Source organism: Nerophis ophidion, linkage group LG18 (assembly GCF_033978795.1).
Source record: "Nerophis ophidion isolate RoL-2023_Sa linkage group LG18, RoL_Noph_v1.0, whole genome shotgun sequence".
Lineage (NCBI taxonomy): Eukaryota > Metazoa > Chordata > Actinopteri > Syngnathiformes > Syngnathidae > Nerophis > Nerophis ophidion.
In genome coordinates, this window is record NC_084628.1 from 24,796,362 (window position 1) to 24,820,810 (window position 24,449).

General features: G+C 40.4%; 2 protein-coding genes across 4 annotated transcripts in view; both read left to right on the forward strand.

The window, feature by feature from the left end:
• col4a3 (collagen, type IV, alpha 3) overlaps positions 1 to 13,525 on the forward strand; it is a 36,520-nt gene extending 22,995 nt beyond the window's left edge. Inside the window, exons 43-47 of one of the 2 annotated variants that reach the window (XR_009802592.1) lie at positions 2,341 to 2,518; positions 2,585 to 2,699; positions 2,780 to 2,952; positions 10,735 to 10,878; positions 11,032 to 13,525. Coding sequence is in view for 1 of the 2 variants with exons in the window: in XM_061877816.1 (XP_061733800.1) it covers positions 2,341 to 2,518; positions 2,585 to 2,699; positions 2,780 to 2,952; positions 10,735 to 10,816 (548 nt within the window). In the remaining variant the exon portion in view is untranslated. Of the gene's footprint in view, positions 1 to 2,340; positions 2,519 to 2,584; positions 2,700 to 2,779; positions 2,953 to 10,734 lie in introns of both variants that reach the window. The other variant, XM_061877816.1, reaches the window with a different exon arrangement.
• Positions 13,526 to 20,884: 7,359 nt separating this feature from the next.
• sst1.2 (somatostatin 1, tandem duplicate 2) lies at positions 20,885 to 23,840 on the forward strand. Of its 2 annotated transcripts, none has more exons than XM_061877836.1 (3): positions 20,885 to 21,086; positions 23,213 to 23,394; positions 23,482 to 23,840. In XM_061877836.1, the coding sequence occupies exons 1-3, from the start codon at positions 20,900 to 20,902 to the stop codon at positions 23,689 to 23,691; spliced, it is 579 nt and encodes a 192-aa protein (XP_061733820.1). In that variant the 5' UTR covers positions 20,885 to 20,899; the 3' UTR covers positions 23,692 to 23,840. The 2 variants fall into 2 exon arrangements, with proteins under 2 accessions (XP_061733820.1, XP_061733821.1); XM_061877837.1 differs by having other exon boundaries at positions 23,216 to 23,394.
• The last annotated feature ends 609 nt before the right edge of the window (positions 23,841 to 24,449 follow it).

Consider the following 24,449-nt stretch of genomic DNA (forward strand, 5'->3'; position numbering starts at 1 on the left):
ATATATATATCCATCCATTTTCTACGGGGGGTGCTGGAGCCTATCTCAGCTGCACACAGCTGGAAGGCGGCGTACACCCTGGACAAGTCACCAGTCATCACAGGGCCAGCACAGATAGACAGACAACATTCACACTCACATTCACACTCTAGGGACCATTTAGTGTTACCAATCAACATATCCCCATGCATACTTGGTCAACAGCCATACCTTTTTCACTGATGGTTGGGATATAAACAACTTTAACACTCTTACTAATATGCGCCACACTCTGTGAACCCACACCAAACACATTTCTGGAGAACATTGGCTCTGTAACACATTATAAACGCAACATAAGAATTACCCAGAATTCCAATGCATCCATGACTCTTGGCTATATTATACACGCGCCCACAACCCCGCCCACGTCATGCGACACACGGAGAGAGGGGGGGGTAATTCTTATGTTGCGTTTATAATGTGTTACAGAGCCAATGTTCTCCAGAAATGTGTTTGTTATTCTTGTTTGGTTAGAGTGTGGCGCATATTAGTAAGAGTGTTAAAATTGTTTTATATCACAACCATTAGTGTGTTCTGTATGGCTGTGGAAGAAGACCCCTGGTTTACACACAGTAAAAGCAAGAAAAAAAAATCCTCCGCCATTTTGAAAATGGCGGCAGGGGAAGCGTCACTCGGGACATCACGAGTTTGACCTGGCGGTAGAAGTAAGGATGCGCTTATTAATTTGGGGAGCAAGTTAGCGCTGGCAGTAATTCAAGGCAGCCGCATATTATATGCCCGGCGGCTATTCAAGGAAATACGGTATACAATATATCCATGTTTGCCAAACCTCACGATTTTCCCGGGAGACTCCCGAATTTCTCCCGATTTCCACCAGGACAACAATATTGGGGGCGTGCCTTGAAGGCACTTCCTTCAGCGTCCTCTCTCACCTGAAAAGGAGACTATCATTAGGGACGGCGTGGCGTGTGGGGGAGTGGCCGTGCGCAACCCGAGGGTCCCTGGTTCAACCCCCACCTAGTACCAACCTTGTCACGTCCGTTGTGTCCTGAGCAAGACACTTCACCCTTACTCCTGATGGGTGCTGGTTGGCGCTTTGCACGGCAGCTCCCTCCATCAGTGTGTGAATGTGTGAATGTGGAAGTAGTGTCAAATCACTTTGAGTACCTTGAAAATACTCAAAAGGCGCTATAAAAGTACAACCCATTTATCATTTATCATATATGTCTCCATCATCCACAGGTTTATTTATAACCCATAAAGTAGGCAGGCACGGAGCTATTTCTCAGCGTGTGTTTATTACAGCCGGCACGTCAATACGCTGACACACAACATCCTGATTCCCATCATGCATTGCTACAAAACTACGGCAAGTTGTAATATCCAAAAAAATCATAACAGAGACGAATCAGAGACATGGCAACGACAAGTCAGAAGAAGTATGCTTGCAAGTTCCAAAATGATTGGAAAAATAATTTCAGTTCATCCAAGACAGCTCGAAGGGGAAGGGGTATGCTGCCTGCAAATTTTGTAGATCAGACTTCACCATTTAACACGGTGGCCGAAAGGAAATATACTCATTCATGAACGGATTATTTATATATATATATATATATATAAGAAATACTTGAAATGATATATACCCCCCGCTGCCCCATCACCCCCCACCACACCCCCATCTCCCAGAGGTCTCAAGGTTGGCAAGTATTGTCTTATTGTTGTTGTTTTTGTTGTGTTTGTTGTTGTTGTTTTTATCTCTGTCTAATCCCCCTCTTATCCCTACAATTTCTCCCTCCGTCTTCCTTTTTTCCTCTTTCTATCCCCTCCTGCTCCGGCCCGGCTGCACCAAATGATAATATAAATACATTTAATAAAGTCAAATTTAAATAAGGCAACAAGAGAATTATCCTACACTTTTCTTTTGTAAAATAAACCTGAACAGCCAATATGGGCATCTACATCAACTATATGATTTGCCTGAGAAGCTGGACAGGACAAAAAAAAAAAAAAGGTTGGCAAGTACGGATATATAGCAAATCCCAATTACTATGTACGATATTACACAAAATGTAAAAAATGTTTTAAAAATTAGCCGCACCATAATATAAGCCGCAGGGCTCAAAGCGTAAGTATGGTCCGGAATTTACGGTAAGTGCAAACGAAAGTAGAGCTTCACCACTTTAGTCATAGTTTTTGCGCCTAAGAAACTTCCCTTTGACTCTCGCTCCAGACTTCTTCTATTGGTTTGATATTGTCATTACTGCCACAAGTGGTGGGAAAGTGTATCACAACTGAGTACAGCGGTGAACAAACCGTAGACTTTTCGTCCCTCCTCAGGTGCTCTAGGGAGTTGTCTGCCTCGTTTTAGCACAATGCCTTTCCTCTTCTGTAACACGGACAACACCTGTCGCTACGCCGCACGTAACGACTACTCCTATTGGCTCTCCACCAACCAACCGGGGCTCAGCACCATGGCCTTCATCTCAGGGCCGCTACTGAAGAATTACATCAGCCGGTACGAAGCGACCAGAGCACAGGTGTGTGTGTGTGTGTGTGTGACGCGCATGTGTGTGTTATGCAGGTGCACGGTGTGTGAGGCCACGGCCAACGTGATCACGGTCCACAGTCAGACCCGTGAGCTTCCCCCGTGTCCGTCTGGCTGGGACTCCCTGTGGTCCGGTTTCTCCTTTGTCATGGTGAGCTTGCTTCCGATTTGAGCCGGCATACCTAATGAAGTGGTTGATGAGCGACGAGTTTCGTTCGCGACCCCCCCCAGGAAACCGGCGTGGGGGCCGAGGGCTCGGGCCAGCCGCTTTCGTCGCCTGGATCCTGTCTGGAGAATTTCCGCAAAATCCCGTTCATCGAGTGCCACGGCAGGGGGACTTGTAACTTCTACACCGACTCGTACAGCTACTGGCTCGCCGCTCTCAACCCGGACGACATGTTCAGGTGAACACGCACAATAACTTTTAAAGTTGCAAAGCTAAGCTTTTTGCGGCTCTCAACAAGACTATTTGTGGCCCCATTTTCAGTTTTTGATATTACTTATTTATTTATTTAATGTAGCCAGAAGGTGAGTTTTGAGATCACTTAAATATGATTATAAATATGTCCAGTTTCCCTTTACTTCATGATTCATGTAGGATTATTATCAGTGGATAATAATAATCATACATAGAAAATCCCTGCAGAAATGTTGATTGGCCTGCTATGTGTGCTGTGAACGTTAATGATCTAGCTTAAAATGTTAGCATGCTAACGTGAGCTTGTTGTAGTATTAGATAGAGACTTCTCAAAACCCACGAGTTTTGGGTTTTAACGGTCACAATGAGCCAAAATGCTAGAATAAAACATTAGCATGCTAACAAGAAAACAATAGCAAACTTCTAAGATGGCGCCAAGTATCAAAAGCCATGATATTTAGGTTCAAATGCATAAAATGAGCTCAAATGCTAGCATAAAACATTCGTTTGCTAAAATAGAAAACAATAGCAAACTTGGAAGATGGTGCCAAGTATCAAAAGCCGTGATATTTAGGTTCAAATGAATAAAATGAGCCAAAATGCTAGCATAAATCGTTAGCATGCTAACATGGAAAACAATAGCATACCTCTAAGATGACGCCAAGTATCAAAAACCATGATATTTAGGATAAAATGAGCTAAAATGCTAGCATAAATCGTTAGCATGTTGACATAGAAAAGCATAGCACACTTTTAAGTATAAAAAAACATGATATTTAGGTTTAAAGGAATATAATGCGCTCAAATGCTGGCATAAAACGTTAGTATGCTAACATACAAAACAATACAATACTTCTAAGATGGCGCCAAGTATAAAAAGCCATGATATTTAGGTTCAAAGGAATAAAATGAGCTAAAATGTTAGCATGCTAAGGTTAGCATAACATAGAAAGCTTTAGCATACTTCTAAGACGGCACCAAATATTAAAAGCTATATACAGGTTCAAATGGATAAACTGAGCTAAAATACTAGCATAAAGTCTTGGTATGCTAACATTAGCAAGATGACATAGGAATCGCTAGCATACTTCCAAGGTGGCGCCAAGTATCAAATCCAATGATATTTACGTACAGATGAATAAAATGAGCTGAAATGCTGGCACAAAATGTTAGCATGCTAACATTATTTTAATGACATAGGAAATTGTAGCATGCCACTAGGATGGTGCAGAGTATCAAAAGCCATGATATTTAAGTTCAAATGAGTAAAATTAGCTAAAGTGTTAAGATGCTAACATTAGCATGATGATATAGGCAAAGTTAGCAAACTTCTAGGATGGCGCCAAGTATCAAAAGCCATGAGGTTCAAATGAATAAATTTAGCTAAGATGCTAGCAGAAAATGTTAGCATACTAACCTTAACATGATATTATAGAACACTTAAGTATCTTCCAAGATGGCACCAAGTATCAAAAGCCACATGAGGTTCAAATGAATAAATTTAGCTAAGATGCTAACAGAAAATGTTAGCATACTAACCTTAACATGATAACATAGAACACTTAAAGGGGAACATTATCACAATTTCAGAAGGGTTAAAACCAATAAAAATTAGTCCCAGTGACTTATTTTATTTTTCAAACTTTTTTTCCAAAATTTTACTCATCACGCAATATCCCGAAAAAGTGCTTCAAAGTGCCTGATTTTCACCATCGCTATATCCAGCCGTCCATTTTCCTGTGACGTCACTACGTGATGCCAATACAAACAAACATGGCGGATAGAACAGAAAGATATAGCGACATTAGCTCGGATTCAGAATCTGATTTCAGCGGCTTGAGCAATTCAACAGATTACGCATGTATTGAAACGGATGGTTGGAGTGTGGAGGCAGATAGCAAAAACGAAATTGAAGAAGAAACTGAAGCTATTCAGCCATATCACGACAGACAACGGCAACAAGGACGAATTCGGCGATCGCCTTCTAACCAACGATTGCATCTTTTGACAACTAGTGCAACTTGAATCCGTCGATTGGTATGTGTTTGTTTGGCATTAAATGTGGGTGGCGGGAAAGGCTGGATGCAAATATAGCTACAAATGAGGCATAATGATGCAATATGTACATACAGCTAGCCTAAATAGCATGTTAGCATCGATTAGCTTGCAGTCATGCCGTGCGCAAATATGTCTGATTAGCACATAAGTCAATAACATCAACAAAACTCACCTTTGTGATTTTGTTGACTTTATCATTGTAAATGCATCTGCTTTGAGTGTCGCAGGATATCCACACATCTCTGTCAAAGCATCGCTATCGTCGGTAGCGATGCTACGACAGAACAGAACAAACGAGGGACTTTCGCATCTTTTGACCACTGGTGCAACTTGAATCCGTCGATTGGAATGTGTTTGTTTGGCATTAAATGTGGGTGGAGGGAAAGGCTGGATGCAAATATAGCTAAAAATGAGGCATATTGATGCAATATGTACATACAGCTAGCCTAAATAGCATGTTAGCATCGATTAGCATGCCGTGACCATTGATATGTCTGATTAGCACACTCCACGTAAGTCAACTTGAATCCGTCTCTGATCGTGTTGTTTCACCCTCCGACAACACAGCGATGAGGCATGATGTCTCCAAGGTACGGAAAACAGTCGAAAAAACGGAAAATAACAGAGCTGATTTGACTTGGTGTGTGTAATGTGTTTGAGAAAATGGCGGATTGCTTCCTGTTGTGATGTCACGGGTGAAAGGTCATTGCTCCGACAGCGAACAATTGAAAGGCGTTTCAATCGCCAAATTCACCCTTTTAGAGTTCGGAAATCGGTTAAAAAAACACATGGTCTTTTTTCTGCAACATCAAAGTATATATTGACGCTTACATATGTCTGGTGATAATGTTCCCCTTTAAGTATCTTCCAAGATGGCGCCAAGTATCAAAAGCCACAAGAGGTTCAAATTAATAAGTTTAGCTAAGATGCTAGCAGAAAATGTTAGCATGCTAACATTAACATGATATCAAAGAACACTTAAGTATCTTCCAAGATGTCGCCAAGTATCAAAAGCTATGATATTTAGGTTCAAATGAATATAATTAGCGAAAATGCTAGCAAAAATGTTAGCATTCTAATATTAGCATGATAACATCGGAATTTTTAGCATACTTCAAGGATAGCGCTAAGTATCAAAATTCATTTGCAGACATATGTTTTTAAAAAGTTAAAGAACCCATGATTGTCACACACACCCACACTAGGTGTGGCAAAATTATTATCATGACCCTTGATCATCCCCTGGGAGGTGAGGGGAGCACTGAACAGCAGCCGTGGCCGCGCCTGAGACCTGCTAATCCTTTTTTTTACTTGTAGAAAATAGTTTTTCATACTTGCAAATTTGTTTTTATACATGCGAATCGTATTTTTACCTGAAGTAATTGATTTTTTTTTCAACTTGAGAATCGTTTGTTTATTTGCAAAATTGTATTTTTTACATTTTTTTTAATTTGCGAATCGTTTGTGGGTGAGTAAAACATTTTTGTTTGTTTATGCCGTTTTGGCAGTAAGTTCACTCCCTTAAAAACGGTCAAACATTAGGCAAACTTCCACTTTTCCAAAATGTAGTAGCTTGATGATAATTGACATTGGATTTACCATAGACAGGCTACTATTAGCATCATCAATTTTACCTGGTAATTTCGACACATCCAGATTTGCTACAAAAAACTACAAATAAAATTATTATTACAATAATTTTATTGTAACAATCAATCAATCAATGTTTATTTATATAGCCCTAAATCACAAGTGTCTCAAAGGGCTGCACAAACCACAACGACATCCTCGGTAGAGCCCACATAAGGGCAAGGAAAAACTCACCCCAGTGGGAGGTCGGTGACAGTGATGATGATGACCATGAGAAACCTTGGAGAGGACCGCATATGTGGGATAGTACTTTAGTATACGGGAGTATCATAACTTTGGAAACAGTGATACCCCTGACAAGCACTAGGTCTTTCGTATTACCGTTGCGATGCGTGGGTTCATTTATTATTTGTGTAAGACCACAGCTATCAATTATAGTCCGGAGTGCCACGCACGGGGGGTCGGATGGGGTATTCATATGGATATTAAATTCCTCCATTATAATTATATTATCGGCGTGCGTCACTAGATCAGCAACCAACTCTGAGAATTCACTGATAAAGTCCGAATAGGGCCCTGGGTGGCGGTAGATAACAGCCAGAATAAGAATACTGTAACAATAATATTGTAAAAACAATCTTACTCTTGTTCTGTAACAAGTATAGCACTTGTAACAAGTGCTATACTCACAGTACAAACACTTGTAAAATGCATCTCGTGACTTTGTGTCCTGTCTTTTGGAATAATTAGGAGATGAGTGCTGGAGGATCTTAGGGTCCGCAAAGGTTCGTAAGGTAAAAGCAATTCTGAAAAATTAGACAGTCCATTACCATAAAAAAAGCGTTTGTAAACAATAAGAAGAAACTCGAAATTGATCCAGAAAGACACCGGGAGCCAATGCAGAGATTTTAAAACTGGTGTAATGGGAGCCCACCTTCTGGTCTTTGTCAGTATGTATGCTACTGAATAACCTTTTTAGGAAGACCAGAAAGTTACAATAATCATACGACTCGTAATAAAAGCATGTGAGACAATTGGGCGATATTCTCAAGATAATGCCATCCCGTGACTTTGTGTCCTGACATTAAGAATAATTAGGACATGAGTGCCAGAGGATTTCCGGGTCCGTAAAGGTTCGTAGGGTAAAAGTAAATCTCCAAAATTAGAAGGTCCATTACCATAAAAAACATTTATAAACAATAAGAAGAAACTTCAAAATGATCCTGAAACACACGGGGAGCAAATGCAGAGTTTTTAAAACTGCTGCAATATGATCCCGCTTTCTGGTCTTCGTATGGACACGTTCCACTGAACAACCTTTTTAGGAAGATCGGAAAGTTACAATAATCATACGACTCCTAATAAAAGCATGTGAGACAATTGGGCGATATTCTCAAGATAATGCCATCCCGTGACTTTGTGTCCTGACTTTTGTAATAATTAGGAGATGAGTGCCGGAGAATCTCAGGGTCCGTAAAAGTTCGTGGGGTAAAAGCAAATCTGAAAAATGAGGAGGCCCAATACTATAAAAACATTTATAAACCATAAGAAAAAAATTAAAGTTGATCCTGAAACACACGGGGAGCCAATGTAGAGATTATAAAGCTGGTGTAATGTGAGCCCACCTTCTGGTCTTCGTCAGTACACGGGCTGCTGAATTTCGGAGTAGATGTAAAGCTGCAATACCCTTTTTAGGAAGACCGGAAAGTTACAATAATCATACAACTCCTAATAAAAGCATGTGAGACAATTGGGTGATATTCTCAAGGTAATAAAAAAATATTTTACCAATATTTCTATACGTGGTATAAAACTAAGGTCAGAGTTGAAACGACTCCCAGATTTTTAATTTGGAGTGATGAAGTTGAAGATGTAGTTTCGATGTGTGTTTCTCTCTCAGGACTTCAGGGCCAATGACTGAAACTTCAGTCTTGTCCTGGTAATGACTTCAAGAAAATTAATAGATATTAGTTAAAGCCAAATTAAAAAGAGGTCTTAAGCCCGCTCTGTTCTGCTGTCCAGTGCCAAACTGATCTAAAGACAGGGACCATAAAAGTGGAAAGATGCATTCATGTGACTTTGTGTCCTGACTTTTGGAATAATTTGGAGATGAGTGCCGGAGGATCTCAGGGTCCGTGAAGGTTAAAGTTAAAATGTGGTGGAATTTGTCCTGTGCATTTGACCCATCCCCTTGATCACCCCCTGGGAGGTGAGGGGAGCAGTGGGCAGCAGCGGTGCCGCGCTCGTTAATAATTTTTGGTGATTTAACCCCCAATTCCAACCCTTGATGCTGAGTGCCAAGCAGGGAGGTAATGGTTCCTATTTTTATAGTCTTTGGTACGACTCGGCCGAGGTTTGAACTCACAACCTACTAATATCAGGGCGGACACTCTAACCACAAGGCCACTGAGTAGGTTCATAGGGTAAAAGTAAATCTGAAAAATTACACGGTCCATTACCTTAAAAATGATTTATAAACAATAAGAAGAAACTTAAAATTGATCCTGAAACACAGAGAGCCAATGCAAAGTTTTTAAAACTGGTGTAATGTGAGCCCGCTTTCTGGTCTTCGTCAGTACACGTGTTGCTGAATAAACTTTTTAGGAAGACCAGAAAGACACAATAATCATACGACTCGTAACATAAGCATGTGAGACAATTGGGCGATATTCTCAAGATGATGCCATCCCGTGACTTTGTGTCCTGACTTTTGGAATAATTAGATGAGTTCCGGAGGATCTCAGAGTCCGTGAAGGTTTGTGGGGTAAAAGTAAATCTGAAAAATTACAAGGTCCATTACCATAATAACATTATAAACAATAAGAGGAAACTTAAAATTATACCTGAAACACACAGCGAGCCAATGCAGAGTTATTAAAACTGGTGTTATGTGAGCTCGCTTTCTGGTCTTCGTCAGGACACGTGCCGCTGAATAACCTTTTTAGGAAGACCGGAAAGTTACAATAATCATACGACTTGTAATAAAAGCATGTGAGACAATTGGGCGATATTCTCAAGATGATGCCATCCCGTGACTTTGTGTCCTGACTTTTTTAATAATCAGGAGATGAGTGCCGGAGGATCTTAAGGTCCGTGAAAGTTCGTAGGGTAAAAGCAAATCTCCAAAATGAGAAGGCCCAATAGTATAAAAACATTTATAAACCCTAAGATGAAACTTACAATTATCCTGAAACACACGGGGAGCCAATGCAGGGATTATAAAACTGGTGTAATGTGAACCCGCCTTCTGGTCTTCGTCAGTACACGGGCTGCTGAAATTCGGAGTAGATGTAAAGCTGCAATAACCTTTTTAGGAAGACCGGAAATGTACAATAATCAGACGACTCCTAATAAAACCATTTGAGACAGTTGGGTGGTATTCTCAAGATGATAAAAAAATATTTTACCAATATTTCTTTCAATATGTGGTATAAAACTAAGGTCAGAGTCGAAAAACGACTCCCAGATTTTTCACTTGGCCTGATGGAGTTAAAGATGTAGTTTCTATGTGTTTCTCTCTCAGGACCTCAGGGCCGGTCTTGTCCTGGTAATGACTTCAATAAAATGAATAAATATTTTAGTTAAATGCCAAATCAAAAAGGTGAGTCTTAAGCCCGCTCTGTTTTCTGTAGTCCTGAGGTCCTCTGGCAAACTGTTCCATAGACGGGGACCATATTAGTGGAAAGATGCCATCATTGACTTTGTGTCCTGACTTTTGGAACATATAAGGCATGAGTGCTCAGGATTTCAGGGTGCGTGAAGGTTCGTAGGGTAAAAGCAATTCAGAAAAATAAGAAGGCCCATCACCATACAAAAAAAACACATTTATAAACCATAGAAAAAACTTTAAAAATTGATCCTGAAAGCCAATGCAGAGATTTTAAAACTGGTGTAATGCGAGCCCACATTCTGGTCTTTGTCAGGACATGGGCCGCTGAATTTCGGAGTATTTTAAATGTGCAATAACCTTTTTGGGAAGATCAGGGTTACAATAATCATAAACCATAAACACAATGACGTGATGACACTGCCGAGTGGAATCATGTCAACATTCAAAAGAACCGGCACCCAACCCTAGAAAACTCTCTTACGGCTCCCGATATCGCTCTCTGTTTTGCAGCAAACCAAGACCTCAAACGGAAGCTGGAGACCTTCCAGAAGACTTCATCAGTCACTGCAGAGTGTGTTCCAAGCGTCTGTGAACACCTGGTCTCGGTCTGTCGCCGTGCCAACAAGACCGCTAGTTATTTTAGCAACAGCAACCGTGAGGGCTCTTCTTGACTATAGCTCCCACCAGTTCCACCACTGCTAGAAATATAACTATAATGTGTTGTGCGTGTGTGTGTGTGTGTGTGTGTGTGTGTGTGTGTGTGTGTGTGTGTATGTGTGCACGTGTGTCACTTAACTTCCATTCAAGCTCACTTGCCTCAAGTTGTCCTCGTTCTCGGAAGCACTTAAAAGACGACCAGCGGCCTAATGAAATGCAAACATCGCAGTGTGATGTCATCAGTGTCCTACCATGCCTCATGCCGGCAGCTCCTTAGCGATGGCTGACTGTTAATATGTTACCGTGGCAATCAGCTGCCGCAAAGACTTCTCCATTAGAGCGGAACAGGTGGGGCGGGGGTGGGTTTCCATTAAAGAATAAATGACGGCTTCCCCCCCCCCCCCACTCACATGGCGTTCTTGTTTGTGATCGTGGTGGGTCTGGTGGTTTTGGGACACATGACCCAGGTGGGCAAATATTCAGGTTACAAACCCCGTTCCCATTTGAGTTGGGAAATTGTGTTAGATGTAAATATAAACGGAATACAATGATTTGCAAATCCTTTTCAACCCATATTCAGTTGAATGCACTACAATGACAAGATATTTGATGTTCAAACTCATAAACTTGATTTTTTTTTTTGCAAAAAATAATCAACTTACAATTTCATGACTGCAACACGTGCCAAAGTAGTTGGGAAAGGGCATGTTCACCAATGTGTTACATCACCTCTTCTTTTAACAACACTCAATAAACGTTTGGGAACACAGGAAACTAATTGTTGAAGCTTTGAAAGTGGAATTATTTCCCGTTCTTGTTTTATGTAGAGCTTCAGTCGTTCAACAGTCCGGGATCTCCGCTGTCGTATTTTACGCTTCATAATGTGCCACACATTTTCGATGGAAGACAGGTCTGGACTGCAGGCGGGCCAGATAAGGTACCCGCACTCTTTTTTTACGAAGCCACGCTGTTGTAACACGTGCTGAATGTGGCTTGGCATTGTCTTGCTGAAATAAGCAGTGGCGTCCATGAAAAAGACGGCGCTTAGATGACAACATATGTTGTTCCAAAACCTGTATGTACCTTTCAGCATTAATGGTGCCTTCACAGATGTGTAAGTTACCCATCCTTTGGGCACTAATGCACCACCATACCATCACAGATGCTGGCTTTTGAACTTTGCATCAATAACAGTCTGGATGGTTGGCTTCCCCTTTGGTCCGGATTACACGATGTCGAATATTTCCAAAAACAATTTGAAATGTGGACTCGTCAGACCACAGAACACTTTTCCACTTTGCATCAGTAGATCTTAAATGATCCCAGAGAAGCTGGTGGCGTTTCTGGATGTTGTTGATAAATGGGTTTCGCTTTGCATAGTAGAGCTTTAACTTTCACTTACAGATGTAGTGACGAACTGTATTTAGTGACAGTGGTTTTCTGAAGTGTTCCTGAGCCCATGTGGTGATATCCTTTAGAGATTGATGTCGGTTTTTGATACAGTGCCGTCTGAGGTATCGAAGGTCACGGTCATTCAATGTTGGTTTCCGGCCATGCCGCTTACGTGGATTGATTTGTCCAGATTCTCTGAACCTTTTGATAATATTATGGCGCGTAGATGTTGAAATCCCTAAATATCTTGCAATTGCACTTTGAGAAACATTGTTCTTAAACTGTTTGACTATTTGCTCACGCAGTTGTGGACAAAGGGGTGTACCTCGCCCCATCCTTTCTTGTGAAAGACTGAGCATTTTTTGGGAAGCTTTTTTTATACTCAATCATGGCATCCAGCTGTTCCCAATTAGCCTGCACACCTGTGGGATGTTCCAAATAAGTGTTTGATGAGCTTTCCTCAACTTTATCAGTATTTATTGTCACCTTTCCCAAATTCTTTGTCATGTGTTGCTGGCATCAAATTCTAAAGTTAATAATTATTTGCAAAAAAAAAATGTTTATCAGTTTGAACATCAAATATGTTGTCTTGTAGCATATTCAACTGAATATGGGTTGAAAATGATTAGCAAATTATTGTATTCCGTTTATATTTGCATCCAACACAATTTCCTAACTAATATGGAAACGGGGTTTGTAGAATCGGTATCGGATCAATCCTCGACTTCTCGGTTTTCTTCTGTGTTAATTGTCATAAATGTCTGTTTTTTTTATGTTGTTTAAATATGTTTATCGGCCATGGTACCCCGGTTTTCGCATGATTCAGTTTTCATATACTTTTTCCACTGAAAGCCGCACACAAAAAAAATGAAAGCATTATATTTTTTATTTTATAAAAAACAATACGATATATATTGTCATTTTGGTAACGTTAAAAGTCTTGGGGACCCAAAAGGGTCTCAGTCAATAATGTGGTAAAACAAATTAGTTTTTCACTTTCAAATGCTAAAATTTCTATAGATCAACTTCTAAAACCAATACAATATATATTGTCATTTTGGTAGTATTAAAGGTAACAGGGACCCAAAAGGGTCTCAGTCAATAAAGTGTTAAAAACAAATACATTTGTCACTTCCAATGCTAAAATTTCTATAGATCAACATCAAAAACCAATGCAATATGACAATATATTGTCATTTTGGTAACGGTAATGGTCCCTGGGACCCAAAAGGGTCTCAGTCAATTATGTGTTTTTCACTTTAAATACTGAAATTTCTATAGATCAACTTCAAATCTGTCTGTTAACGTAAAGTTTGCTTTTTTTTTAATGTTTTACGCCCCTTTTGTCAAAGAAAATATTTTTTATTTTATGGCAATAACAGTAAATGTGCAAAATCCCCCCCCAAAAAAATATTCCAAGTGGAATTTTTGATGTGAATTAATTGGAGTCAAAAATATGTCCATTATTGTGTGAATCCTCCAAAGCATTCACACATGGTTTTCTACACCAAAATTAATCTGTTTATTCAATTTCTTCTACTCTAGATTTTGGCGCTCTCTACCTTCCACGTTTTTCACCCGATTCAAACCGTTCCTTCAAACTGTTCAGCCTATTCTGAATTCGCGGGCTTTCGGAAATTTCCCAGAATTCCAGGTTTTACGGGACATTTTCCCATTCAAAATGAATTGGCCACTTTTCAAATTTCCACCATTTCCACATTTTTCAACCGATTCAAACCATTCTACCTTCAACACATTCCACCATCCTGGAAATTTAAACAACATTTTTTACAACGAAAAAAAAAAAATACAGGATTTCTAGAATTCCTGGTTTTCCAAAGCCCTATTTCCACCCTTTTTTCTGGCGACTACTCCTCCCACAGTTTTCAACACACTTCAACCGTTCCACCGTCAAAACATTCTTCTTAATCGGGTAAAAAAATTAAGTTGCTTTTTGTACTGGAAAAATTCCCGGTTTCTCCAAAATTCCAGGAATACCATTTTACCATTTCCTAATTCAACATTTTAGTACTTCAACATTTCTCGACCAATGTGAAAAATTCCAACACCAACCATTTCAACTCATTCAAGTTTGTTTTACCATTTTCAAAAAAAATTCTGGCTTTTCCCGAAATTCCCGAATTTTGGGTGAAATTCCCATTTAAATGAATGGGACATTCTTCAAAGTTCCACAAATTCCACATTTTTCATCTGATTAAAACTGTTCCAACTTCAAACTGTTCAGCCTATTCGGAAATCGCGGGCTTTCCGAAATTTCCCAGAATTCCAGGTTTTGCCGGGACATTTTCCCTATTCAAAATGAATTGGCCACTTTTCAAACTTCCACCATTTCTACATTTTTCAACCGATTCAAGCCATTCTACCTTCAACACATTCCACCATTTTGGAAATTTTCAAATTTTTTCCAAATAAAAAAAAAATTCCAGGATTTTCCAGAATTCTTGTTTTTCCAAAGCCTTATTTCCACCCTTTTTCTGGCGACTACTCCTCCCACAGTTTTCAACGCACTTCAACCGTTCCACCGTCAAAACGTTCCTCTTAATCAGGACAAAAAAAAAACAAAGCCTTTTTTTTAACTGGAAAAATTCCCGGTTTCTCCGAAATTCCAAGAATTCCTTAATGCCATTTCTCAATTCAACATGTTTCTCAACCGATTTGAAAAATTCCAACACCAACCATTTCAACTCAATCACAACATTCTAGTTTTTTTTGTGTTTTTTTTTACCATTTTCCCAAAAAAATCCCGCTTTTCCCAAAATTCCCAAATTTTGGGGGAAATTCCCATTGAAATGAATGGGACATTCTTCAAAGTTCCACAACTTCCACATTTTTCATCTGATTCAAACTTTTCCAACTTCAAAATATCCAGCCTGTTCAGGAATTGTGTGCTCTACTATCGACAATTAAAAAACAAAATCCCAGGATTTCAGTTCAATTTCAGCATTGGAGCATTCACACGCAATTCCTACAGGAATTGCCTCATCTAGTTCATAACAACATTGCTTTTGAATCTTTTGTTTTTATTATAGCAATGACAGTTTCAAATTCGGAAACAGCTTGCATGGCAGATTTGTGTTATTAGTGTCAATATTGCAACATTTTCTCATTAAATTACACCTGTTTGCTCTTTTAATACACTTTTAAAAATGTTTTTACATCAGCTGTGGATCACAAATGGCCCCCGCGCCGCACTTTTTTCACCCCTGGTCTCGACCAAACTTTGCATGTACGAACGCGGTCTGTACGCGTATCGTTCCGCAGACTGTTGTGTGCAAACAAAGACTCCCGTGTGTCAGTGACTCAGTCAGTGATTTTTTTCATTTGGTTCGCCTGCAATAACCTACCATGGTGCCGGAGACGTTATGATCGGTTAGGGCCGGACCCCCAGGATGCAGAGACCGTGGTGACGTGCAGGAAAAAATGTTTTTAATCATCACACAAAACCAATCCACACGTAAAACACTAAGTACAAAAACAAAGAGCAAGGAAAGGGATGAGATGCAAGGCAGTAATTTTAACATCATTCTGTATGTATTCTGTATTTATATTATTCACATGTAAACAATACGTAAGAGTTTATTGTGAGCCAACTGTGGTGCTGAATTTCCCCCAGGGATCAATAAAGTACTTTCTATTATATTCCGTTCTATCGTAATTGTAATATTATGTATTCCATAACGGGTCTACTGAGAGATATAAGTGAGAAGCATACACGGCTTCGTATTAGAAATGGCAACAGTGGAGGATGCATGTGCATGTATGAGCCAGTCTGCCCCACATCAAGAGGATAGAGAAAAAGAAGGAACTTATTGACTACAATGGTGGACTCTCGCAAAGCTCTTTGGGTAAATCTTGACCATGTATGGATATATCTGTCACAAATTGGGCTAATTCCAAATGGCTCATTTCGAGGAAGTATGAAGGAAGGCAAGGTAGGTTTACAAGTATCTCCCCATGCCTTCGTGGTTCGATTTTTACAATATGGGCAGTACCAATAGGTAAAAAAAGTTGGTTTTGCATAATAGGTCTCCTTTAACACCTGTACTGATGAGTGATTGCAGCTGCACACACTTGTCCTCCGCCACCTCGCACTTCAAAGTAAGTTCTATCACAGTTTTGGTTTTTTGCATCTTTGACATATTTGTGATCTAAATTGAACATTGTCAAGCATAAAAAATGATAAATGAAATGAAGACCATATTGCAGAGGTCCTTAACTGGCTGTTTAAAAGGCTTGTTGAGGTACTGTTAGTGCATGTGCTTCAAATTACGAAGGTCCTGAGTTCAATCCCGGGCTTGGGATCTTTCTGTGTGGAGTTTGCATGTTTTCCCCGTGAATGCGTGGGTTCCCTCCGAGTACTCCGGCTTCCTCCCACCTCCAAACACATGCACCTGGGGATAGATAGATAGATAGATAGATAGTACTTTATTGATTCCTTCAGGAGAGTTCCTTCAGGAAAATTAAAATTCCAGCAGCAGTGTACAGAGTTGAGATCAATTTAAAGAAAAAAGTAAATAATGGGGGTTTAAATGGAAACAAAATAGAGAAATATTACAAAAAGAATAAAAACAATGGGAATAACAATATAACAGTAAAATAAGAATATAACAAGACAAAGTAGGCAGTAGTGACCATGTTATGAAAACGTATTGCACTGTTAATGTTTTGCATCCCCTGTCATCCTAATACCCCCCGCCCCCCGTCCCAGAGAGGAGTTGTACAGTCTAATGGCGTGTGGGACAAAGGAGTTTTTGAGTCTATTAGTCCTGCACTTGGGATGAAGCAGTCTAGCACTGAACAGGCTCCTCTGGCTACTGATAACGCTATGCAGAGGGTGACTGGCATCATCCAGGATGCTCACTAGTTTGTCAACAGTCCTCTTCTCTGCCACCGTCACCAGTGAGTCCAGTTTCATTCCGATTGTAGAACCGGCCCGCCTGATCAGTTTCTCATAGGTTGATTGGCAACACTAAATTGGCCCTAGTGTGTGAATGTGAGTGTGAATGTTGTCTGTCTATCTGTGTTGGCCCTGCTCGACTTGTCCAGAGTGTACTCCGCCTTTCGCCCCTATGCAGCTGAGATAGGCTCCAAATGGATGGATGGGATGGATGTATCATTTGAATTTTTGAGTACTGCACCTCGACAAAGTACCTTCAATTTTTGTTACATTTTTAAACACTATTTTGTACAATGTATGTAAGTGGGGGGATCTACGCTTCAGGAAAACAGGTAAAAGAAGGTCAAAGTAAGTAAAAAAAAGGGGAAATAAAGCTAAGAGTAGGTGAAAAGCAGCTAACAAGAAGGTAAAAAGAAGATACAAAAAAATTTAAAAGAGAAAAAGAAGGATAAATAGGTAAAATGAGGAGATATGCATATAAAAGAAGTTAAAAAGAATGAAGGTAAATCAAATTAAAGAAGATAAAAGAAGCGACGAATCAGTAAAAAATTCTGTAACAAGAAAGCAAAACAAAGTTAAAAGTAGGTAAAATAACTTAAAAATAGGGTATATGAAGGTAAAAAAAATAAGGTTAAAAATAAATAAAAGAAGAAGTAGGTAAAAGAAAGTATAAAGTCGGTTAAAACGCTAAAAAGAAGGTAGAAAAGAGTGTAAAGATAAGGTCAAATTAAAGTAAAACTAGGTCAAATAAAGGAAAATGTTGGTATTAAAGGTAAAAGGTAGGTAAGAAAAAGGTAAAAAGAAGTACAAAACATAGGTGAAATGAAGGTAGAAAAGAATGTTAAAAACAAGGTAAAATTATAGTAAATAGTAGGTAAAAAGAAGGTACAACATTTTTTAAAATAATGTCAAATGAAAGTAAAACGGTACAGTAAGGTAAAAAGTAGGTAAATGACTGTAAAAAGTAGGTAAAAAATTAAGTTGAAAATAATTTAAACATTTGGTAAAATGAGAGTTAAAAAGTAGGTAAAAGAAGGTTAAAATTAAGTTTAAAAAAAGGTGAAAAAAAAAGGTTACAAAATAGAATGTAGGGATAAGGTCAAACTAAAGTAAAAAGTAAGTCAAATAAGGTAAAAAGTATGTAAGAAAAATGTAAAAAGAAAGTTAAAGACAGTATAAATAAGATAAAATGAAAGTAAAAAGTAGATAAAAAGTAAGTAAAAAACGTCAAAAGACAGTAGAAAAGAATGTAAAAAAGGGAAAATTATATTAAATAGATAAGAGAAAATGTAAAAAGAGGGTACAAAAAATGTTATGATTAGGTCAAATGAAAGTAAAAAGTAGGTAAAAGGAGGTTACAAAGTAGGTAAAAAAGAGGTAAAAACAAAGTAGAAAAAAATGTAAATATAAGCTAAAGTGAATGTGAAAAGTAGGTAACGCAAGGTTAAAAAAGGGCATCAGTTTGAGGGGCTTTAGCCTGGAAAAGGTTAAAACCTCTATCAGATCTAGATATATATACAGTGATATATGCATTTATATATATATCGGAAATTCATTAGATATTCATATTCATAGATATTCTGATATTCATTAAATATACTGCATACATCCGATATATATCATATATATATATATATATATATATATATATATATATATATATATATATATATATATATATATATATATATATATATATATCTGATTTACATTAGCTATTCCATCCATCCATCTTCTTCCGTTTATCCGAGGTCGGGTCGCGGGGGCAGCAGCCTAAGCAGGGAAGCCCAGACTCTCCTCTCCCCAGCCACTTCGTCCAGCTCTACCCGGGGAATCCCAGGGTGTTCCCAGGCCAGCCGGGAGACATAGTCTTCCCAACGTGTCCTGGGTCTTCCCCGTGGCCTCCTACCGGTCGGACGGGCCCGAAAAACCTCCCTAGGGAGGCGTTTGAGTGGCATCCTGACCAGATGCCCAAACCACCCTATCTCGCTCTTCTCAATGTGGAAGAGCAGCGGCTTTATTTTGAGCTCATCCCGGATGACAGAGCTTCTCACCCTATCTCTAAGGGAGAGCCCCGCCACCTGGCGGAGGAAACTTATTTCCGCCGCTTGTACCCGTGATCTTATCCTTTCGGTCATGACCCAAAGCTCATGACCATAGGTGAGGATGGGAACGTAGATCGACCGGTAAATTGAGAGCTTTGCCTTCCGGCTCAGCTCCTTCTTCACCACAACGGATCGGTACAACGTCCGCATTACTGAAGACGCCGCACCGATCCGCCTGTCGATCTCACGATCCACTCTTCCCTCACTCGTGAACAAGACTCCTAGGTACTTGAACTCCTCCACTTGGGGCAGGGTCTCCTCCCCAACCTGGAGATGGCACTCCACCCTTTCCCAAGCGAGAACCATGGACTTGGACTTGGAGTTGCTGATTCTCATTCCGGTCGCTTCACACTTGGCTGCGAACCGATCCAGTGAGAGCTGAAGATCCTGGCCAGATGAAGCCATCAGGACCACATCATCTGCAAAAAGTAGAGACCTAATCCTGCGGCCACCAAACCAGAACCCCTCAACGCCTTGACTGTGCCTATAATATTCGGTCCATAAAGGTTATGAACAGAATCGGTGACAAAGGGCAGCCTTGGCGGAGTCCAACCCTCACTGGAAACGTGTTCGACTTACCGCCGGCAATGCGGACCGAGCTCTGACACGGATCGTACAGGGCGCGGACCGCCACAATCACACAGTCTGGTACCCCATACTCTCTGAGCACTCCCCACAGGACTTCCCGAGAGACACGGTCGAATGCCTTCTCCAAGTCCACAAAGCACATGTAGACTGGTTGGGCAAACTCCCATGCACCCTCAAGGACCCTGCCGAGAATATAGAGCTGGTCCACAGTTCCACGACCAGGATGAAAACCACACTGTTCCTCCTGGATCTAAGATTATATATTTTTATATATATATATATATATATATATATATATATATATATATATATATATATATATATATATATATATATATATATATATATGGTATACATTAGATATATACTGAATGACAGGAGTCAAGGTGACTATCAGTGTTATCTTATGACTTCAGGGATCTCATTATGTTAAAAACTGTATTTAAGAGGTTGTAAAGTTAATTTTAGCTGAGAAAATATTGGACTTATGATTATTTATTATTTTTCCTTCCTACTTTAGTGTTTAGTGTAAAGGGAATGCATTCAACGTCATGTAACAAAACAAGCGCACAGAAGCATAACTGATGGAAATCGACCCTGAAAACCCTGAAATGCACAACAGGCACTTTGATAAAGAAGGCGTGATACACTATTGAATTCAATAAAGAAAGGAGAAGGATGTCAAAGCACCTGTGTTACCTCTTCTTGGTATCGGCATCAGTGTTGGCGATACTTGATTACTTGGTATCGGATCGATAATTCCTCGTATCAGCCACATTTAACATTAAAACCCGAAAACAATCGTCACACAAATGTTTGCCGTCTCGATGGGAATGTTCTTGGCAGAACATTTCACTCCAATAAAGACGGAGCAGTGGAGTGGGCGAGCGCTTGGCTTAATGGAAATATTGGCGCGCGCTAATGAAGTCTGCTAATCCGCTAACGCTCCGTTAATTCTCCGCCTCGCGCCTCTTTCTCTTTTATTGTTTTATTGTTCACAAGCCATTTGGCACTAATGGAAGTTTGGTCAACATTCCTGCATCTCCTGCGCGCTCAGCTGTCAATCACATGCAGGCATGGAGGCGGGGGGGAGGGGCTCGAGCCTTCAAAAAGAGCCGCAGGTAGACGAGCGCCACCACAGACCGGCTACGATCCTCGACCAGAACCAGAACCAGAACCAGCGGCAGAAGCAGAAGAAGCAAGTATGCAATTTCCATGTTGTGTGTCTGTGAATGTTGCAGTTCATCAGGTCCTAATCGAGTGGCTTCATCAGTCAATGCTCAAAGACCAGATAGGACAGTTTTTTGCTGACGAGAACTGTCCTATCAAGTGTTTAGCCTTGATGTTGTCTGTGTGTGAATGTTGGAGTTCATCAGGTCATTGTGTTCTCTTAATTGTTGGTATGGTATGGTATGGTATGGTATGGTAAGTAGCTTCATCAGTCAATGCTCAAAGACCAGATAGGACGGCTTTCTGCTGACGAGAACTGTCCTATCAAGTGTTTTAGCCTTGATGTTGTCTCTCTGTGAATCTTGGCGTTCATCAGGCCATTGTGTTCTCTTAATTGTTGGTATGGTATGGTAGCTTCATTAGTCAATGCTCAAGACCAGATAGGACGACTTTCTGCTGACGAGAACTGTCCTATCAAGTGTTTAGCCTTGATGCTGTCTGTGAAAGTTGGCGTTCATCAGGCCATTGTGTTCTCTTAATTGTTGGTATGGTATGGTAGCTTCATTAGTCAATGCTCAAAGACCAGATAGGACGGCTTTCTGCTGACGAGAACTGTCCTATCAAGTGTTTAGCTTTGATGTTGTCTGTCTATGAATGTTGGCGTTCATCAGGTCATTGTGTTCTTTTAATTGTTGGTATGGCATGTTATGTAGCTTCATCAGACAATGCTCAAGACCAGATAGGACAGCTTCCTTCTGACTATAACTATATAATAATATAACTATCAAGTGTTTTAGCTTTGATGTTGTCTGTCTGTGAATGGTGGCGTTCATCAGGTCATTGTGTTCTCCTAATTGTTGGTATGGTAGCTTCATTAGTCAATGCTCAAAGACCAGATAGGACGGCTTTCTGCTGACGAGAACTGTCCTATCAAGTGTTTAGCGTTGATGATGTCTGTCTGTGAAAGTTGACGTTCATCAGGTCATTGTGTTCTTTTAATTGTTGGTATGGTATGGTATGGTAAGTAGCTTCATCAGTCAATGCTCAAGACCAGATAAGATAGCTTTCTTCTGACTATAACTATATAATAATATAACTATCAAGTGTTTTAGCTTTGATGTTGTGTGTCTGTAAATGTTGTTGTTCATCAGGTCATTGTGTTTTCATAAAAAGAGTGGGTGTGGTATGGTATGGTAAGTAGTTTCATCAATCAATGCTCAAAGACCAGATAGGACAGCTTTCTTCTTACTAAAACGGTCCTATCAAGTGTTTTAGCTTTTATTTTGTGTGTCTGTGAATGTTAGTGTTAATCAGGTCATTGTGTTCTTTTAATTAAGTTGGAATGGTATGGTAAGTAGCTTCATCAGTCAATGCTCAAAGACTAAATAGGACAGGTTTATTCTGACTAGAACAGTATTGTCAAGTGTTTTAGCCTTGATGTTGTGTGTCTGTGAGTGTTGTTCTTCATCAGGTCATTGTGTTTTCATAAAAAATAAAAAATGTAGTATGGTAAGTAGCTTCAGCAGGCAATGCTCAAAGACCAGATAGGACAGATTTATTCTGACTAGAACTATCCTATCAAACATTTTAGCCTTGTTGTTGTGTGTCTGTGAATGTTGTCGTTCATCAGGTCATTGGGTTCTCTTAATTAAGTTGGTATGGTATGGTGAGTAGCTTCAACAATCAATGTTCAAAAACTAGATAGGACAGCTTTCCTTTGACTATAACTGTCCTACAACTAGTATTTGAGCTCTGATGTTGTGTCTGTGAATGTTGGCGTTCATCCGGCTATGCTGGAGCAGCTTCATTAGTCAATGCTCAAAGACTAGATAGGACAGCTTTTATCTGACTAGAACTGAACTCGGGTTTCAGGTCACGTTGTGTGTCTGTGAATGTTGTCTATTATCAGGCAATGCTCGAGGAGCTTCATTAGTCAATGCTCAAAAACTAGATAGGACAGCTTTTATCTGACTAGAACTGTCCCATCTCGGGTTTCAGCTCATGCTGTGTGTCTTTGAAAGTTGTCGTTCATCAGGTCATAGCCAAGCAGCTTATTCAGTCCATTCTCAAAAACTAGATAGGACAGCTTTTGTCTGACGAGAACCTTCCCATCTAGTATTTGATCTTTGATGTTGTGTGTTTCTTCCTTCTCTTTCAGCAGACATGCAGCTTGGTCCGGGTCCCGCCATCTTGCTTGTCATTGCCTTGGTTCTGCGCAGCCCGGCAGTTTCCTCTCAGCAGGACAGAGATCAGGACGAGTACCAGGACCAGGACCTCAACCCGGAGCTGCGCCGCCATCAGATGATGCAACGCGCTCACGACGCCGCTGTCCTGTCACAGGTCCGAACCTCGGAAGTTCTATTGTGCCTAAAAACCCCTGGGCCCGGTCTCTGGACTTGATGTGACGCTTGTGGGCTTGTGTTGCAGGACTGGACCAAACGTACGGTGGAGGACCTGCTGGCCCGACTGGCGCTGCCCGAGGCCGACGGCCAGCGGGAGGCTGAGCTGGTCGCCGCGGCAACCGGCAGCGGGAGGATGAACCCGGAGCGCTCGGTGGAGCCCCCCAACAACATGCCCCCCCGTGAGCGCAAAGCTGGCTGCAAGAACTTCTACTGGAAAGGCTTCACTTCCTGTTAGTTGCCCCGCCCTGTATCTAAGCTCCGCCTCCTTCCCTGTAGAGCAGACCACATGGGCGTGCCCTGAGAGATCGACCAATCAGCATCCGCCTGCTTTCACCTGCCTGTATTATGTTGTTGATTCATTAAAAAGAGAAATCTAACACCTTCTTGGCTCCGCCTCCCGTGGCGTGCGTGCGTGCGAGTGTGTTTTTCCCTAAATGTTCTTTAATGGAGATCAGGAAGTGCAAATGTTGACCCAGCATGTGAGACTTTCAAGGCCTCATTAGTCCCGACTTAAAGTGTTGACTGAGCGCGTTCATGTCTGTTTCCATGGTAACCAGAGCCTTTATACATAACCTCCGTGTTTAAATGGGGGTTGGCAAGGGATGGTATTTCATTAGCATTAGCATTAGCACGTTATTTGGACATTTTTATGTTTGTGACTTGCATCACTTAAAACTGATGTGTAGTGAATTATATTTATATAGTGCTTTTCTCTAGTGACTCAAAGTGCTTTACATAGTGAAACCCAATATCTAAATTACATTTAAACCAGTGTGGGTGGTACTGGGAGCAGGTGGGTAAAGTTCTTTGCCAAAAGACGCAACGGCAGTGACTAGGATGGCGGAAGCGGAATCGAACCTGGGACCCTCAAGTTGCTGGCACCGCCACTCTACCAACGGTGCTAACAGTATCATTAGTCTATAAAATTGTTGTAAGTACACCTCTGCAGAACAGTGTATCTTTAGTAACAATAAAGAAAATAAAAAAGAAGGT

What these genes read in the sequence shown, in the direction of transcription:
- sst1.2 (XM_061877836.1), top strand. Translation starts at nt 20,900, where the DNA reads ATGGAAGTTTGGTCAACATTCCTGCATCTCCTGCGCGCTCAGCTGTCA. An exon ending in GGCAGAAGCAGAAGAAGCAA is followed by an intron (nt 21,087 to 23,212) that starts GTATGCAATTTC and finishes CTTCTCTTTCAG; the next exon opens with CAGACATGCAGCTTGGTCCG. An exon ending in ACGCCGCTGTCCTGTCACAG is followed by an intron (nt 23,395 to 23,481) that starts GTCCGAACCTCG and finishes CTTGTGTTGCAG; the next exon opens with GACTGGACCAAACGTACGGT.